Here is a 19,808-nt window from a genome sequence, read left to right as displayed (position 1 = left end):
ACACACAGCAAACATTTCAGTCATCAGTATTTTTAAAGAACTATGAATTGAGACGGACAGGTTCCTGTATGGCTTGGGACATTCTTGCTCCAAGACAACATCAACCAACTTCATTGTGAAGCACAAGTCAGCCATCATATCTAAATTATATTGCAAGGCATTTTTGTCAGAGGTCAAAATATCTTTAATTAAAGTGTGAAAAAATAAATCTTGTGTGACAACTTTTATTTTTTTGTTGGCGTTTTGACCTTTTCTTAGTAGGGAACTGGTGGTATGGCCTCGTGTTTAGAGAACTGTTTAAAATACCATTCATTATGTAAATTATATGTCCATAATATTAACAAGTGAGAAGTGCACTAATATGCCATAAATATAATAAGTAGGATATTTTCGACTGATTATTTTAATTTATTTTTTAGTCCATACCTTTTTGGAAATAACATTTTCTATGTTTAAACCGTTGGCTGCATAACAAAAACCACACGTCTGTTGCTTTAGAGATAGTAATCTATCTACTATAGATTCTGGTCTGTGGGCCATGCCTGTGTGGTCTTGTGACGATTTAGCCTCAGTTTCCCAGAGGGCAATGCGGGACTCGTCATAGTGTTGTTGCGGAAGTGTCGGCGAACGCACCATTCGCTCTTCCCTGCGTTGGCAGTTGCAGTCCTTCTTTGGAGCAGAAATTGCGCTCAGGTATTCTGTTAAAGACATCAGTTTTCCAAAAAACCTGAGTCATGGCAGCTCTCAAATATGCAGGTATGGACGATACTGACAGTGACGACGAGCTACCTCCTGGATGGGAAGAAAGATCAACGAAAGATGGTTGGGTCTACTATGCAAAGTAAGCACAATTTCCCTCCACTCAACGTTAAATCAAAAGATTTTTGCAATTCCAGAGTGGTTAGTTTTTCACTTTTTACAGCTTAGAGTTAGTACCTTTATGTGTCAAGCCGGTTGTTAGCACCGCTTGCTAGCCACACCTGTTCAAATCAACAGTAATGTCTTGATCGCTGGCATGAAGTGTTTAGAGATATTATGAATGAAATGGTGGTGAAATAGCACTCAGACCAATTTGATCTTAAGTGGGTCGAGTAACATTAGTGCTTAACTCCAAATGTTTTCCCTTTGTTTACTGGCAACAAATGTACATCCTGAAAGTGTTCACGTTGAATGGTTAATCCCTTCACAAAATATTATGAACAACATGGTATTTCTTAAGAAAAACATATTCTTCCTCAACTCACCGTTTACACATGTGCAATACACACTGCAGATCACAAAAAAAATAATTACACGAATCAGTAACTGAACAATAAATCATTTTACTGTAAGAACAAAACCACTCTTGAAGTTGCAGCAATTGCATTACATTCAGATTCATTTTCACTTGGTGTGATAGGTCTGATGCACCACATCCTACAAACTCAAGTGGGAACTATTAAGCAGGGCAGTAAAGTCATCCCCTTGACCTAAATTTAGCATAGAAAATATATGACAGATGTGGCAGTGTGTGCACAATAGCGTTCCACCAAACCAAACTCTTTTGACTGGGATCTCATAAGTCAAATTGGACCCTCCAGCAGGCTAGTTTTGAACCACAGGCTATATGTTTGACACCCCTGCTCTAGAGTTATTTATAATTGCTGAAAATATCCATCCTGCCTAAAAAATTGTCTTTTTGCTATATTAAAGTCAGTGTTTATGCTGAAAAAAAATGCTTGTTCTTACATTTACCCCCTGTACATGTTTTTCCTCTGAAAGAAATAATTTCCTTAGTATCAAACTTCTTTATATATTCACATATTTCAATAATGCAGGTTCACAGTTTAGGGTATAGCTGGAATGTAGTCAACAGTTTCCTTTTTATACCAAAACCTAAAAAAAGTACAACCATACAGCTTTATCTTATGACCAACCTTCCTAAAAACACAAACAGACCTCTAAGTTTAAAAACAAACATCAAGTGTGAGAGTGGAAAGCTCACAAAGATAAAATTCTATAACTGAAAAAAGTATCAAACTTTTCTAAGTAGCTTCAATATGTTTGTCTCATCAACATTCTATTTCTAAGTTATTATTCTTCTCTTCTTACTATGCTCCAGACTTAATGTAAACTACAGTAGCCAAAATGGACACACATTTACATTGTACTGTCTATCCCATGATAACAGGTAATTTGTGGGTGTGTTTTTTTTTAAGAATCTCTGTGTATTTCTCTGGGGTAACAAAGCCGATTTCCGTGTCATACCAGAATAATTTATCACAGTATTGTGCAATAATTTAACTTGTTTCTTAAGTTGCAAAAAAAAAAGGTAGATCAAGAAAACAGCAAAATGAGGTAAAAATATGTATGCATGTCCAATTAGGGCTTCTGTAGTCATCAGATATGTAGTTTAGGTTAGTTTTTTTAAAAAAATTTTGTCTGTTTCTTTTTCCGTTTATAACATTAACCAACCGGAGATTTTTGATAGAAATATTTTTTTTTCTGTAAAGTTTCAGTAAATAGACAACCCAAGAGGTAAAACAGAGGAATGTTTATTTATCTTATCTTATCTTCTCATTTTTTGTTGATCAACAGCCATGATGAGATGAAGACACAGTGGGAGCATCCCAAGACAGGAAAGAAAAAGCGCTGTGCAGGAGGTTTGTAATATTCACTTGTGTTGGCAGTGTCTTACATGTATCTCTGTTGAGGTTTGGGACATGATCAAAATTGCTCTGTTAGCTTTATGATACGTAGAGTATTGTTGGGAAGGTTTGTATTTAGAAAAGAACTCTATGTCCTTCCCCTCAGATTTACCATATGGCTGGGAGCAAGAAACTGATGAAAAAGGACAGATCATTTATGTTGAGTAAGTGGTTTTCTTCTTGCCAAGAGCTGATTTTTGTCAAAGAAATTGCTTTATTGTGAATGCAAGGATGACTTTTGTATTATCAACATCAAAATGTCCTGTCAAATACAGTCACATCAACAAGCGGACCACATACTTCGACCCGCGACAGGCGTTCACAGTGGAGGATGTGGTGGTGAAACCAAAACGTTACGATGGAAATACTGCTGCTCTGGAGATCCTGCAGGGTCGTGACTTCTCCGATAAGGTTGTCCTCATTACTGGAAGCAACTCTGGTATAGGTGAGTTTCTTAAGGTCCTAGTCTGTGTCCCTATCCTGTTAATACTGTATTTTAGCTACGGTATGCATATGACTTCAATATCAGGTAAGTGTGTTTCTTTGATGGTGCCACTAGATGGTGATGTGGTATCAGAGTGTTGCAGAGGACTGCTTGACAAGAGCGTCTCAGCAAGTCACCATCTCTCCACATCCAGACATTCATCAACATTAGCCCCCAAAATGATACACTTAGACTCAACAAATCACCCCTTAATACCGAACATGATTGTATTGAAGTTCATTAGCTGGGCTGAATTGGATGTCATTGTTAACTGTAATGAATGGTGTCCATTTGTAGCCTGCAAATGCATGGTTCACTATATAATGGTCTGGAAACAAATGTATTTCCTCTTCCTTTTAGTTTAAATTAGCACAAGTAGCAGCCATTTGTTCAGACTTGCTGCTTTGTTGGGGAGAGATAATGACAGCATGAGGGAAATCAAATAAACATAAAATCGTTAATTGTCTTTATATTCAAATCCTTTATTGCGAGGAAAGTCACAGTAGTGTAATTGCTGTGAATGTATTATGAGATTCTGCAGAGCAGCATTGTGGCACATAGATTTACATCAGCCTGGGGACCTTTACTGAACAAAGACGTGCGTGAACTTAAATGCCTCTATGACCTCTATGTTTTTCCATCGGTCTCTATAAACATATGTGATGTCTTGATAAAGAACAATGCAAGTTTGGATGTTTTTGTCCTTGAGCAATTCTCTGTAAATCCTGTTCTTTAGAGGGTGAAAATCATACTGATATGAATTATTTTTTATCTTAACTTATTTAAAGAAGTGCTACGGCTTTTAAATATTGTCATCTTTATTAATGAATAACTTTAACCATGACAAAGCCAAAGACTCCAGGCACTCTCACTTTATCACTTGTTTTGAATGTCGTGTTTTTTGCAGTTCAGGTCATTGTGAAATTTTTCAATCCAACTGGAAGAAATTTTTTTTTGTATATGGACTGACAAGGTTTATTTTATTCTATTCTATTCTATTCTATTCTATTCTATTCTATTCTATTCTATTCTATTCTATTCTATTCTATTCTATTCTATTCTATTCTATTCAAAGAAAATCCAAACAACACATCATGGGGGCACAAGGGCTTGGGAAAAAGTTCTATTATTTTTTGTCTTTAAGCCACTACTGTCTGAAGAATGAAACCAGTAGGCAAATTCCCTCTTTTCCTGAAAAAGAGGGGAGAAGTGGTAATGTTATCATTTTTTTTTCTGGTTGTATTATACTCCAGGAACTGCTTAGATTACCGTAGTCTTCCATCAGGCACCTGAAGATCTATCCTTTAAAGACATGAGTCTCAACAAGGGCACGCCATGTAAAAGTACTCAAACATTTAGACATAGATCTGACACTATATACATTTCATGAAATAATGAAGGTCATTGTTTAATATTAAGTTCTCAGAAGAGTGACTGAAACCAAAACAACAAAGTACTAGTCAAGTACAAAAATGTAAAAAATGCCAAAGATTGATTGACCTTGATGCAGTATCATATGTAAAGATTGCAGCTTTAAAGTTGAGAAGTATGAAGTATGCAATTTTAACTGGATATAATCATTTGTGTGACTTGCAGTGAAGTTCTTTCGACCATATCTTTTTACTTGTAGACAAAATATTAATCATAATGATGAATACAATTTATGCAAGTCATTTTTAAATCTCAAAGTGAAAGAGAAATCTTACAGGGAGTACTGACATAAATGATATCTGCTTTGTCTAAAACTCAGTCATTATATCACAGAAAAGTAAAAGCAATCTGTCAACTTCCCATGATGCTCTTAAAGTCAGTATGACAGTCCATTCTGATATACTTCTGTAATATTATTATTTTACCTTCCTTAAAGGCTTAAAGGGAATAATGACAGAAAAGAAAGGAGGCTTGTCCGAATCAGTCACCACAAGAGGGCACAGGAGGTCCATGCTTTTGTCACTGCTGAAATCTTAAAACGTCATATTAGCAGCCTCGCATGCACCTCTTTTAAGTTTAAAAACTATATAATGAAAAGATAATCCACATTTAGGATTTGTAGTGATGCATTCAGAGAATGAAAATGTGTTCATCTGGAAAAAAAGCAGCTTTTCTCTAAAGAATATGTCAAACAGCTCAAACCCACAGGCATTTTAATCGTGTGTGAATGCTTAATAAACCCATATTAACATAACCTTTGTTTTACTCTTTCACATATTAAATATGCAGCAGCCATAATTAACTGTATTCTAATAGTAATTGCTACTACTTGTGTGCTCCTTTGACATTCCACTAGTGAAATGTGGTTATGCCAATTGGTTGGACCTACTTAGCATTTTAATGGCATCAATAGTGTTTTAATCCAAGTGTCAAGGCTATTTCCATTTTCTTCACTGCTTATTTCCTCCACAGGAAATGTCACATTTTTATTAGTAATGGTGGGATATTATTTAATTAGCAAATTTACATTCCAGCTCTTTGATTCAATTCTTAATGCACATGAACAAGAAACGTGAACGTATATGAGTTTATTAATGCATGAAATGTCACAGTGTCTGCTTTTGGGTCGAGCATAGAAGCTCAGTTGCAGTTGCGCTGGTGGGGACAGGAAATACAGTTTGTCTTGTGATCACTGTGCTAAGTTCTCAACATTAGTCTCCCTCTTTCTCTGCTTTCTTTTGTAAATTAAAAAACAGTACCAAGTCCAGTATTACTTGTAATTGTGATAATGGAAATGAATGATTGCAGTTTGTTTCCCCCTGTTTCACCTTCTCCCCCTCCCCTTAAAGGTTTTCTTACTCTTATATAGACCTGTGCTTGTACACCTGTACCTCTGCATTGATTCCTAAGTGGCTTTGACCCAGGCCTGAGCCTCCTATCCATCCCCATTACACACTCCTGCTCTGGCTCTAATTCCCCTCCGATCAACTAACTCGCAGGTTATTTACTGGCCAGGGGTCCATGGAACAGTTGTCCTTAAAAGGCCATTTTCATGAAATGTCTGGCACCCTCTAATTTCAGAGAAGAAGCATTGACCTTCCCCTCAGAAAACGAAGGCCAGACATTATGTCTTAACATTTAGATCTTAATCTTTTAGCTTCCTTTGCAACTCCAATCTTTGAATCTCACAAATGTGTTTTAGAAAATGACATTTCCTGAAATATATTTTCTGTTGAGTTCATATTTTTATTGTGCATTCTCATCAAACACAGCGATCGTTGATCTCTGACATCCTTTTTGACACCTGTGTGCTAATACATAAATGTGCCCCCTACCAGGGGAGCAGTGTCAGTCTCTCAGGTGCCATATTGTAAGCAGAACATATGTTGTGCAGCAGTCAGAAATAACACATTGACCTTTTGTCTCACTAAAATAAAACATTCAGGAGGGACATCTATCTTACATGTGCTATATTTATTATGAACAGAACAATTGATGCATGGCAGAAATGTCTCTTAAGACAACAGTTTTTCCTCTTTCTGGACTGAACACTTAAATAATTGATCATTACAAAATAGATTATAAACAATTAAAAGTTGATGTTTTGTCACATCTTGTATGATTCAACATGTGCAGTGTATTCTTTATATATCCATGATTTGAAACTAATCTGAACTTTTGGCCCTTCTGTGTATTTGCTTGTTGCAGGGGCTTTTCTCAATCCATAGTATATGTATGCATCACATCCCACATGATGCTGTTTTTTAGGTGCAGGGTCATCGCTGGAATCAGAGGCAGGAAAGACTAGAGGCCGTCCAGACGGGGAATAGGAAAGGATTTGGAAAAGGAGCGCTCCATAATGTTTGGGGATCTCTATTCATTGTCTGTGCAGTGTTTTAGGACTTTGAATGTTATTCTTATTCATGAAAGACTAACATTGTTCTATGTTTGTGTTGATCCCGGTGTTGTGTTGGGAGGATTAGGTGTCAGGCCGGGGCTCTCCTCTCTCTGGATGGAGAGATCCCTAAGCATATTCAGTGAGTCATATAGCTGGGGAAGCCTCTGTGCGCAGATTAAACCCGTAGCCTAGCTTTGTGGCTGATCATTAGATTGAGGCAGATTTGTTAAGCATAACTGCCATTAAATTGGCTGCAAAGCTCTGGTATTTACTGCACTGCTGTTTATGAATAAGGACCCCCTTAAAGACCCGCGCAGCGATGCGTTAAACCCGAGCCTGGGTAAGGAGGGAAATACATTATTCATGGTGGGGGGAATTAGATGGATAAAAAGATGTTCCTGGTGAGGGTGGCATGCGGTGCCTGTGTGTCTCTGAGCATCTCTGAGTGGCTGCATGTGGTTTAGGTGACACTCTCAAACCTGCACCTGTGTTTAAATTCACGTCTAATACTATTTTGTGTGTGTGTATGCACTTGCACGTGTGCGTATATGGTCGGCCTGTGTCCTGCTCCGTCTGCTCCATGCGCTGAACTGAGCTGCTGAGGAAATCGACGGAGAGCTTTATGTTTTTCATGTCCTCTCTGATGAAGGTGTTTATTGGCTACGTAATGAGAACCAGTTCTGGTTGGTTAGTCAAATTATTTAACTTTATTAACCTTGGATGAAATTTTCTATGCAGACCCAAACTGGTGTAACATGCAAAGAGTATTATGCTGGAGGCCAGAAGGGTTCAATAATGATTACAGCTTTAATATAATAGAAGTGAAGTGGTTAGAGGGAGAGAGGATGGAATGCATATATGTACTGAAGGGCTGTAGGTAAAATAAAATGAAAGGGTCCTGGGTTATTGTGTGTAGTCAAGTAGTTTATAGACCTTTGAGTTTACAGTCTGCAGATGATGAGGGGATGAAAGTTACATGATGGGGGGTTTTATCGTGACAGTGATGAAAATAGCCCTGGTGCTCAGGTGATGTGTATACATGGGTGGGCACCTGTGGTCTTTGTTTATCTTTTTGTGGGGTTTAAATTTTTTTGTGTGTGTGTGTGTGTTTGTGGGGGGGTAAGGCTGGCTGCAGGAAGAGCTGGGTTGACCACTGCGGTTTGAGGCCATGATGAGAGATTGTGCAGGGAGTTGGAGGTTGACACAGAGGGTCAGAGGAAGAGAATGGGTGGGGTGGGTTCTAGATAGGGGCTGCATGGGTGGCGAGCAGCACTGGGGGAGAGGGGGGAGGTTAAGAAGGAAGCAGAAGGGGACAGGGTGGGGTAATAGAACCACTCCAGTGCTATGGCCTGGAACAGCTCAACCTTGGGCTGTAATTACTAACCATACATCCCACTTTTGGGGTGACATCTCCCTCCTCTTGGACTAATGGAGGGGAATTAGAGGGGATCTTAAAAGTCAGAAAGAGTGTGTGTATGTGAGTGTGTATGGGAGAGGGGGGTTGCTGTTTTTCACTTCTTGGGACAAGAAATAGCAGCAGGAGGAACAGGTGCACTCATCAATATCTTTGGCCTTTTATTTCTTTCTCCTTAAAAATAACACTTTTTTGCCCCTGTGTTGAGCTGTGAGAAGATGTGTTTAACAGATAAGAATCATTATTTTGTCTTTTCATTCAAAGGTCTTAAGTAACTATATATAAACTTGAGAATATGGCCAAGTTTGAAAAACTAAACTGAGCAAAGTGTTAGTTAAGGCAGGTCACAGAGTCTGGCTAGGACATTACCACTCTTAACAGCAACATCAACATCAGCTGACGGCCCAGCTGATTACATCTACACATTCAACTGGCAAACAGAAAAATGGCCTTTCTATTCAAACTGCTTTTAGCCTGCCTACTCTCACTGCTTCCCCTACAAAAACTTTGCAACCCACCTCCACCTCAGCACCTTCTTTTATGCACTGCCACTGAAGCTTGCTCTACTCTGTACCTCTGGGGGGTCATTGCTGCTGCTCTTTTTGACATGTTCACAAAAGAGAAGGGAGATGCAGCTCTGTATACTAGGGATGAGATGGGAGTTTTGAATATTTGAATAATGTGTTCATAAAACAAAATTGATCTGATCATATGACTATTATCTTGAACAATACATTTTTTCCAATTTTTATGAGCCCCTGGTTGTAGTTTTATAACGTTAAGATGGTGATTTTATATGGCATCTGAAAGCTGCTGCTTCCATAATAATACAGTAACATTCCAGAACTGAAGAGAAACACAGAATCTTCTTCAGCATTCCCACTCCTCACCTAAGGCATTGGCATTCCACCTAGGCATGTTGAAAGGCAGGATGTGCCAGAACAGAGCAATACCCCCAAATATAACTTAGTGCATGCAAATGATGAATCTTCTGATGAGATTCTTCCTGGCTGAAACAGTTTTGTAAATGACCCTCACAGTCCACTTCAAAACCTTGGATTGCGCACACTGTAGGCTTTGTTATTCACAGATAATATACATGAAGAAAAGAGAGGAACTGTTGAATACAAATATGTAATGAATATCATACCAGTGTTTCATAATACAAAACAACTTGATTGACTCCTATCAATCTGGCATCAGGTGTGACCACTTCACTGAGACTGCACTCCTGACAGTCACAGAATCACTGCGACTGGCTCGAGCTGCTGGTCAGTCCTCTGTCTCCTGCTGGACCTCTCTGCTTCCTTTGACACAGTTAACCATCAAATTCTCCTCTCCACACGCTCTAAACTGTCCTGTCATGACTCAAGTTCTATCTTACACACAGATCCTTCAGAGTGTCATGGTGAGGAGAAGTGTCTAACTCACATGGCTATCAACAGGGGTACCCCAAGGGACAGTGCTTGGTCCCCTACTCTTCTCCTCATACACCACCTCACTTGGTGCAGTGTTCCACTCGCATGGCTTCTCCTACCACTTCTGACGACGCTAAACTTTTCCTGTCCTTTCCACCTGACGACACAGCTGTCTCAGATATTAGCTGGTCTGTATGATATTGCCCCATGTATGAAGGAATGCCACCTTCAGCTAAATTTGTCCAAAACTGTGCTCATTGTCTTTCCAGCATGTCCCCCAGTTCAACTGCACATCGGTGTCCTGCTTGATTCCAATCAACTTGTGCCACAAACTGCCAGAAATCTGGGTGTCATGATTGATGTCCAGCTGACCTTTAAGGCTCATGTGGCCTTAATTGCTCAATCTTGTCGATATTCCCTCTATAACATCAAGAAGATCAGAGCGTACCTGACACAGCAGGCCACTCAGCTTCTAGCACAGGCCCTTGTGATTTCACGCATCAACTACTGCAACTTCCTCCTGCCAGGCCTCCCTGCATGTACATTTAAACCTCTGCAGATTACCCAGAATGCAGCAGCACGTCTGGTCTTTAACCAGCCCAAAAAAAAGCATGTCACCCCACTGTTAATTCACTGGCTTCCAGTGGCAGCTCAAATCAAATTCAAAGCTCTTCTTCTGGCTTACAAAACATTGACAAGAACAGCTCCTGCCTACTTGGGGTCCCTCTTCCAGGTCTGCACTCTTTCTCTTGCCCCTATGCTCTGCTTGTAAATGACACCTGGAGCTCTCAGCCGAGCGCGGCTCTAAATCTCTTGCCAGACTCCTCTCCTCTGTTGTGCCCAAATGCTTGAATGAGTTACCTAACTCTATCAGATCCCTAAAACTATATGAGAGTCCCTTTTTGCTTTTAAGAGATGTCTGAAGACTCGTCTGTCTGTCGTCAGGGGTAGAATGAATCCGAAGGTGTAAGACCCAGCTCTTAGTGAATTTTCAGCACTAATTACTGAATGTTGTTGAAGGTTGAATTATATTGTTGCAGCGATTAATTGTGCTTAGTTGGCTGCTCCTGTAGCCAAATAACTTGAATCACTTTTGTTGCACTACCTAGGTTTTTCCTTTAGTCTAAATTCTTCTTGCTTGTAATGTACGTCCCTTTGGACAAAAGCATCTGCTAAATGAAATTGTAGAACTGTAGAATATCAAAATTGAATTGATTTCTTCATCAAAATATTAAGATTTATCTGAGTTAACTGAAAAGCCTTTGACTTCGAGACACTTCAGTCATTTGACCTCTTGATGCATGAGGTGCAGCACCAAGCTCAAACCTTGTAGCTGAAGGGTCACAAATCAAAGCTTTTTACTTGTGCAAATACTTATTTCCATTTGTCTGCTGTTCCACAGCTTCTGTTATTTTATTTATTTGTTTTTTTTTTTAACCTCTCTTAGTGCTGCACCATTAAGAAGCCTCAACACAAAAACAGCAGATACTGCAGCTAAAAAGTACAGTGTCCATTCCTTTTTTTGGTTCATATTGGGGGAATGTAAGGAGCAGCCTTTTTCAGTAAACATTAAGGGACCCCCGTGTTTTTTTCTGTTAATAGATAAAGTGCTCCAAATAGAGATGACATAAGGCAACGGCTTAAAAGTTAGGATGGGAAAAGATATGGTCTCAGGAAGGAGGGTATAATTAAGGAAGTGACAGTGCATCATGAGAACAGATGGAGGGGGACTGCAGCTTGCTGGTGATCTGCATCACCCTCAATAAATTTCAAAATTTATACCCCACAAACTGTCCCAACAAATTTTGATGCATAAATCAGGTTGAGTGAACCAAATTAAAGCAGTCAGAGATGCACAGAAATAAACAGTGTAATTAACAGTAACCTATTTATCATATTTATTCATTGCTTCAGAAATATAACACACAACATATTTTTATGTTGGGCATCACCGTTAAAAGCGCTGTATAATTCACTGGGCTGATGTGAAGTCTTGTTCATGATGTGTGTTGCACAAATTCAGCTGTGTGGAGGGGGGATTGTGAGAACTTGACATGTTTACCCACAGGTCTTGTAATGATCTGAATTGACTTCTGTTTGCCCAATTGTACCACGGAGCTTATTTTAGTTAAATGCCTCTTTGGATGCAGATCAAGAGCGTGCGAGAGAGAGAAGGGGCAGGCGGCTCCGTTTGCCAAATAAACACGTTTACTGACGAGGCTGGTAATGATCTCATTACATTGAGCCAATACACCTGTGTATGGTGGGGGGAGAGATCCAGAGAGGGGCGGCGGGCCAGGGAGGACAAACAAAGCGTGAAATCACTAAATCACACTCATTATTGGGGGATATCAGCAGAGCCAGGATCCTAATGTACCATGAAGAGCATTCACTGCTTAATGGACATTTTACACTATTTTTTATGCATTTTATACATTACAGTAAAACACATTTTCAACAATAGCTGAGCCAGTTACTGTATTTTTGAAATGTTGTGAATTTTCTAGATTGAATAAGCACACTATCGTCTTCTCTAAGTGGGCTGAGATGTGTTATTTTTGATAGTGCCCTGCTTAACACAGCCCCTTCTTCTGTGTGAGGCAGAAAAACCTGAAAATCCTCACAGCCCAGCTTTATATTCAGGCCTCTTGTGTGATGTAAAACAGCTCATGGCGCCTGTCGATCCTTCAGAGCTTAAGAACCCCCCTGTCTAACCCCGCGTCATGTTCCAGCATCAGCACACATCGCTGAAACACTCCCTTTGTTGTACACCTGACCAGGAACTCATTTCAGCGCGGCCCTCTCTACCGGTAACATGGCTGTGAGGGCACCGAGGCTCTGTTACAGCAACGCCACTCTCGTTATTTCACAATTAATGTCAAGCCCTTGTTATTTGTCATTGGAAATACATGGCTGGGCTGTTGCTGCTGTTGTTGCTGCCATATTCTAATTTGTTCTCCATTATGGGAAACACTGGTGTCGATTAATTTCACTTTCATGGTTTGTACACACAACAAGTGAGTGTGAGCTGTTGTTGTTTTTTTTTACCAGCAGCCAATACTCTTGTCCAATTTATGGAGGGTGTAAAAAAAGTATTAAATGATAGGTGATGTTTTTTGTTTTTTGAAATGCATTTTTGTCTGTTGCTGCTTATTGGTTTTATCTTCTGTTACTCAAGCATGAATTAATTGATTGAAATGAAAGTTATCACAACATCTATTTAATACCATCAATACTTTGTTTATTTTTGAGTATAAATTACAACTATTTCTGGGGCAGTTTGTGTCATAGAAAGATTTTTTCAGTTCTTTTTTTCAAGAGTCTTTTAGTTTTGACAAAAAGAAGCAAAAACCTCGCTTTGGGCTCATTGGAATGAAGAAAACTCTTACAACAGCTTCCTGGAATGTAAAACTGATTGATTACTTTTTCATTTTAATTCAATTTAAAATAAAAAAAAATATTGACAGTTGCAGCTCTATCTGCTGTGTATCATGTATAAATGCTGTTTAACATTAACCATTTTCATCATCAGATACTCTGATTAAAAACTCTTGGAAGAAATCCAGTTTAGTGTGTGACACAACAAAGATTTTGTGACATTTTTCCCAAAGTCTTTTGCTCCACCGTTAAAATTCAAAGCTCATGCCAACTCCCAGCCTCACCCTGCTTGTTTTTTTCTGTCACATTGTTTTTATTTTCATTTCCATTTCCTGTGAGTAAAATGATCCGCACTCACTGCCACAGTCCCCTCCATTACACCTAATAAGGTGTCATATAATTTAATTCCATGGTTCAGTTGTCAGAGAGGGCTTCCAATCCGACTCCAATTTTGAGTTTTAATAGATATTAGTCTTTAACACTCTCCTCACAATTAGGCCTCCCAGTTTTGCTCTTAATGAAAATCAGATTAAGACATATAATCTAATTACAGTTCATATTAATCCACCCTCTGATAAACTCTGCCTCTCAGTCCCTCTTTGCCAAAATCAATTACTGTGCCCGCCAGTTTGGAAATCAGTGCAGACTCTGGTTTGTATTTATATTTGCACTCCAGAGGTGTGACTAAAAATTGTGACTTCACTTTCTGTTGTCAAACTTTTCCACCCCACTCTGATGGATAGTTTACGTCAAAGGAAATAAAAATACGGTGAAGGGAAAAAAAAGTGAATCTCATAAATTAATTCAACCTATGGGCTGAAATGACCCATTTAGACTAGTAATTTAGAAATGAACTTCCCTCTCTCCCTCTCTCTATCTTCAGTTTTTGTCAGTTTTATCGTGACTACATGATTTGGATGGAGCCGTGAAGAAGTCTCAGACTGATAAATTCTGTGTGTATCCGCAGACCTCGTTTCATAGAGGAAAGTCCTTATCAGAGGCTGTTTGATGTGCCGAAATATCACACCGAGGTTAAGTTTGGATGTCATGTCTGTGTGATCATTCCCTCTATTATGAGATATGTTTTTCACAGTTACTGCCAACCCAAAACAATTAGAGGGTTATTAACTGTCAGCCTTGCTCCCTCCCAAATACGAGCTGATACCTTCTTGAACCAGCGGTCAGATCAGAAACTTTATCTAAGAGGAGAGGAAAAGTCTATAATCGAAATAATTCAATCAGTTTCATCACTTCAGAGAGAAATGATTAACTCCCTCTACCAGACCACTGGGTTACTCAATGAAAGAAATTATATGGAAAATTGATAGGGATTTTAACTTGCACCCCCATCCCTCACACTCAACCTCCCCCACCCCCACATTAGATTCTACCCCTGAGAATCAAAGTTATCTTCAAATAAAAAAAAAAGAACTAAGAAACTAATCTTTGAAGCATTGCTCACGCTAATTCTTTTTTCCTCTCCTCTGTCTGTCTGTCTGTCTGTCCGCCTCTCTGTCTGTCTCAGGCTTTGAAACAGCCAGGTCTTTTGCTCTTCATGGCGCCCATGTCATCCTGGCGTGTCGAAACTTGTCCAGGGCCAGCAAGGCGGTCAGTCTCATACAGGAGGAGTGGGTAAGTGGCAGTAGGACTTTTTTAAAGAACTATAGACATATGGCATGAAAATATTCAGAATAAAAGCCCCTTCATGGCAACAACTTCCATATGAGGGTGACATGTACATATGAGCTTTTTTATAAGCACAATGATGAACACAACTTGGTTTTGCGCTTCATAAAATAAGATTTTATTTGTTCTTAAAAGTGGACGTGTGACACGACTTTTTTCTCCACTCAGTCACGTTTCAGTGACATTGAATACAATTTTGGCTTTTTGAGCCACGTGTTCACGTTTTTCTTGATGATGAAAAACCATTTATTCAAAATAGGAATTCAGGTTGAAGAATTCATATCAGGGTATTCAAAGACTATCTTTAATTTACTCCCAATGAAGGTGACAAAAGATCTGCATGGATTTCTCTGCATGAGGGTATTAGAGAGTTTGAGGGAGCTTAAGTGAGAGAGGGCATCTGATAATTACCTGAGATTATTGCTCTAATATCGCTGCGCTTGTGACACGTCTCCAGATTTACGAGTGTGGGAAAATAAACAAGTGAAATGTGGGTGCTGGAGCAGAAAGAATAAGCCATTAGTAGTGGCTTGATTACAGAGAGCAGGACTTGAAGAAGACGAAGAGTGAGTGCTCCGTGCAGATACAGAGAGAGGGGAAAAGAGGGGGAGCAAGCAAGTGAGGGAGGCAAATGCCTTTGAGTGAGAGTAGATCTGCAATGTTTAAACTCACCCGAGTCTCTAATTGAAGTGTACCCCTGGGGCTGTCAGCGCTGCTGCAATCCAGTGTGAAATCCTGTGTAGAGAACTATTAATGTGGCTGCTTTGACCAAACAAGAGAGGAAAAGCTCTGATTTAAGGAGCAAATTCAGATATCAAAAATCACCTGCCAAATTATACTATAAAAGATGTATGACATGACAGCTTTTCAAAAATGAAGCCAAAATGTGTAGAGTTCTCCTTACCAAATGGCCTGCCTCCTCCTTGTTAACAAATGAAAGTGTATATTATTACTTTATGTATTATGTACACTCACCGGCTACTTTATTAGGTACACTGTGCTAGTACCGGGTTGGACCCCCTTTTGCCTTCAGAACTGCCTTATCCTTGGTGGCATAGATTCAACAAAGTACTGGAAACATTCCTCAGAGAGTTTGGTCCATATTGGTCCACCAGCCTGAACCGTTGATACAAGGCAGGATGGATCCATACTTTCAAGTTGTTGATGCCAAATTCTGACCCTACCATCTGAATGTGGAGCAGAAATCCAGACTCATCAGACCAGGCAACGTTTTTCCAATCTTCTATTGTCCAATTTTGGGTGAATTGTAGCCTCAGTTTCCTGTTCTTAGCTGACAGGAGTGGCACCTAGTGTGGTCTTCTGCTGCTGTAACCCATGTGCCTCAAGGTTGGACATGTTGTGCATTCAGAGATGATGTTCTGCAGACCTCAGTTGTAACGGGTGGTTATTTGAGTTACTGTTGCCTTTTTATCAGCTCGAACCAGTCTGGCCATTCTCCTCTGACCTCTGGCGTCAAGAATGTTAAACCAACAAAAAATGAGCAAGCCTAAACTGTCGATGCTGCACTTAACACGATGTGTAGAAGTTCCCATCAAGGAGGAGAAATTTATAGATGGTTTCATGTATTATACTAAAAATGTATTAACTTGTGATTTCAAGATCACAATACATAATGAATCGAAGCTTTTACTCTGTGGACCTGCAGGATTATTTCCCTTTCTAATCTTTCAATCTCGACTGTGCAAACTCTGATTCCAAGTAGGCAACATATTAGAAGAATCAAAATACCTTACTTACCTTATTACAAGATTTGTGAATTGAAAACCAGAATGCTCCAAGAGATCAAGTGGTTGTTGACCTTTGTAAGTTATGGTCTTCCCTATTTGTGGCTCAGTGGTATGTGGCATGTGCAGACTGTCAGCAAATTAAATGATTGAGTTCACAGAGTTCTGCATAGTTCAGAAAGAGCAGGGAGGAATTAGCATTCCCTGAGCTCACTCCATATTTCCTTCTTAAGGAATTCCCCGTGTTATAGGCTAATGAATAAAAGTCACAATATCAGAATAAATCTTTGCTGCAAATTCTCCCTTCTGGCGACATTATTAATAGATTCAGGAGAAGAATAGAGAGGAGGATTAATCTTTAAGATGATGGATGGACTCTGCTCGCCTTCCCATGCTCCAGCGTTAAGGTCATTTTGATAAGACGGTATATTTTGGGGTCCTCTGTACAAAAGGTCATCATATCTACTTCCAGGTCTCTCTCGGAGTTCCGCTCCGGCTGCCAGGAATGGAAGTGCTGTCGCGATTGCACATGGCCTCTGACCTCTAACTACCTGCTCGCTGTGACTCTAAACTCTGTCTTTCTCTAACTCTCTCTGAGCCACTCTGGCTGTGTGGGCGAGTGTTTCTGCTCAGAGGTGAGACTGATGGCTCTGTGTACTGACAGTGGGTATAATAGTTGGGTCAGCGATGGATAATGAGCAGGTCAGAACAGTCACCTGCAGATTGGAGGGCTTATCCTTCCTACCAAATCTTACTGTGCCCTGCCAGGAATGTCGACAGTACAAACAGAACAATAAAATGAACAGAAAAATCCTGGGAAAACACATTACACTTTGGCTAAACTACAAGTATCCATTTCCACCACAGGCTTTACTGGCTGTTTTTTGTACACTGACTTTATATCCTAAAATTTAACTTCTCGCTGTGTAAACGCTGCAGATAGTTTTCATGATTGGACTTCAGTTGCAGCCCCACTGCAGGCCAAATCTGAGTACAATGTGTTGTTTCCTCTGCCTCAGTGTGAGCTGCAAGGTGAGAGCCCTCCAGCAGGCTCATTAGGGGAGTTTAGAGCGGCGGAGAGGGGATAAACATTTACCTTATGATTGTGTTTTACAATAAGGCTGATGCTGGTTGCCTTTATAGGGTTCAAAGGGGGCCGTTTTTACAGGCTGTGATAAAGCCACAGTAAAAGTAGGAAGGGATGAAGCAGCAGATGGGTGCTGGAAGAGGGAGAGAGACAGATAGAGAGAAAGAAAATGCAGAGGGAAAAGCATGCTTGAATAGAGACAAAATGGAGAGAAAAAAAAGCCAAAATCTATGTTCATGTTATTTTGAAGGTTCAATAAAAATGAATTGCTCTTTGGTAGTTCTTAGCCTTTGCCCTGTGATTTAACGGCATGCTGTTCTCCCACAGCCCCTTGCCTATCCATCTCCTATTCCACTCACATTACAGGCAGGTTATGTTGCTGGTTAACAACCAAAGTGTTGCCTGTGTGCCAGAGATTTATTTTTCCTGATTTCCTCTAAAATTCTGCTTATCTTTGACTCCTATGTCTCCCTAGGAGAGCTGTAATGGACTCCCTTGAGATACAGCCCAGTGCTTGCCAGGCCAACCAAGGCCCTTTGCCCCTGAGTGGAATATAATACACAATCATACACACGCACACAACCATACATGGTCTTATTCCGTGATTTTTTTCCTTTTTTTTACTAATCCAAAATGCTTATTTCCCCCTCTGCCCCTCTCTACAACACATGCTAATGAGATGCTTTGTAAGGGTGTTAATTAGCGAGCTAGTCACTGATTGCTGTGCTTGTTTTTGTTGTGTGTGTGTGTGTGTGTGTGTGTGTGTGTGTGTGTGTGTGTGTGTGTGTGTGTGTGTGTGTGTGTGTGTGTGTGGCAAGGGGGGTATTAATATGGCTGTGTGCCGCTGAGGAGAGTTCTATCAGGGTCTGCTCTGGAACCAATTAGGCTAAAGCTCAGTGTCCACTGAGGCTGCTGAGAAAAAAAAAGTCTGCTGCTTGCAATGTCAAATAGCAACATTAACACGGGCCGAGAGGCAGTGTGAGACACGCAGACTGAGGGCTGGTAAGAAGCGGTCACTCAGGCAGACAGACAGACTGACAGTGGTGATGCTAGATTTATATCAGACTTGGATAAAATTATTCCCACTGTCAGAAACCACCATTTTTTATAAATCATATTCAAAACTTAGATTGTTTAATTTATGCTGTACTTCAAATAAGTCCTCCATTTATTCAAATTGCTGTAATTTTAATTGAAAAAAAAAGATCCATCAAAAGCTCAAGTCTGCTATTGCAGGAGCAATCACCACATTTTATGTTGCAGGTGTCTCTTGAAAGATACATTTTTCTAGTTCCTTATAGACACACAAACTAACACATCCCTCCTGACTTTTCTTGCTCACAGCCAGTGATTTAAAATGAGAAGGTGGTGATGGTGTGTCATGGCCCACATGCATCAGAATGAGGTGGCGAACTTCTAGAGGAATGCCGCTTTCCTCACAGAAAACAACTGTCTTGGGTGACTTAGTTCCCCAGGGCATATTCAGATCTCTTTCGGTGTCATCCTCGCTCTACCTTTATACCAAATTCCACTTGTTTGCGCAGAATGTGAGTGTGTGTGTGTATGGTTGCATGTGTCCCTGCAGTTGCCCGTTTGCCCGGTGCATAACCTCTTGTGTCAGTCTGACAGGCCCTGTGACCCCGCTGGCCACCACGCTATGCCACGCTCTTCCCACTGAGGCCAACAGGAAGTGACATATGTGAAATGCTGACCTGGTGGGTTGCAGCCCCCCTCCAGGGCCTCAGGATGCTGCTCATTTAGACTGTCTTCCCGTCTTTGCTCGCTTTGTGTTGCTTTTGTTTTTTTTTTTCGTTTCACGAAGGCCTTAAAAGACTTTTGTCCTTGTCTGTTCCCTCGAGTCTGTTCTTTTTGTTATTCAGAAATCATAACAAAAATTGCTGATGATTCTCAGGTCACTAAGTGGGTCTCTAGCAGTCCTTTAAGCTGAAAAATAGATCATTGTTGATTATTTTGGCAGCATGAAATGCATCAACTCTGGCAAACTCCTTTTTCTTACATTCAAATGAAAAGCAACTGCAGCGACTTCTCTTAATGGCTTTAATTAAAGCATGCACACCTT

General features: G+C 40.1%; 1 protein-coding gene across 1 annotated transcript in view; it reads left to right on the top strand.

Moving 5' to 3' along the window:
* Positions 1–600: 600 nt before the first annotated feature.
* wwox (WW domain containing oxidoreductase) overlaps positions 601–19,808 on the top strand; it is a 147,930-nt gene continuing 128,722 nt past the window's right edge. Inside the window, exons 1-5 of the mRNA XM_074677324.1 lie at positions 601–841; positions 2,578–2,642; positions 2,794–2,851; positions 2,963–3,132; positions 14,736–14,842. Of these exons, the coding sequence (XP_074533425.1) occupies positions 735–841; positions 2,578–2,642; positions 2,794–2,851; positions 2,963–3,132; positions 14,736–14,842 (507 nt within the window). The 5' untranslated portion in view covers positions 601–734. The remainder of the gene's footprint in view (positions 842–2,577; positions 2,643–2,793; positions 2,852–2,962; positions 3,133–14,735; positions 14,843–19,808) is intronic.

This window comes from Halichoeres trimaculatus, unplaced genomic scaffold, assembly GCF_033239565.1.
Source record: "Halichoeres trimaculatus isolate MK-OKI-2021-1 unplaced genomic scaffold, fHalTri1.1 fHalTri1_scaffold_10, whole genome shotgun sequence".
Taxonomy (NCBI): Eukaryota; Metazoa; Chordata; class Actinopteri; order Labriformes; family Labridae; genus Halichoeres; species Halichoeres trimaculatus.
Note: the sequence above shows the minus strand (reverse complement) of the source record. Positions and strands in the feature narration are given on the sequence as shown.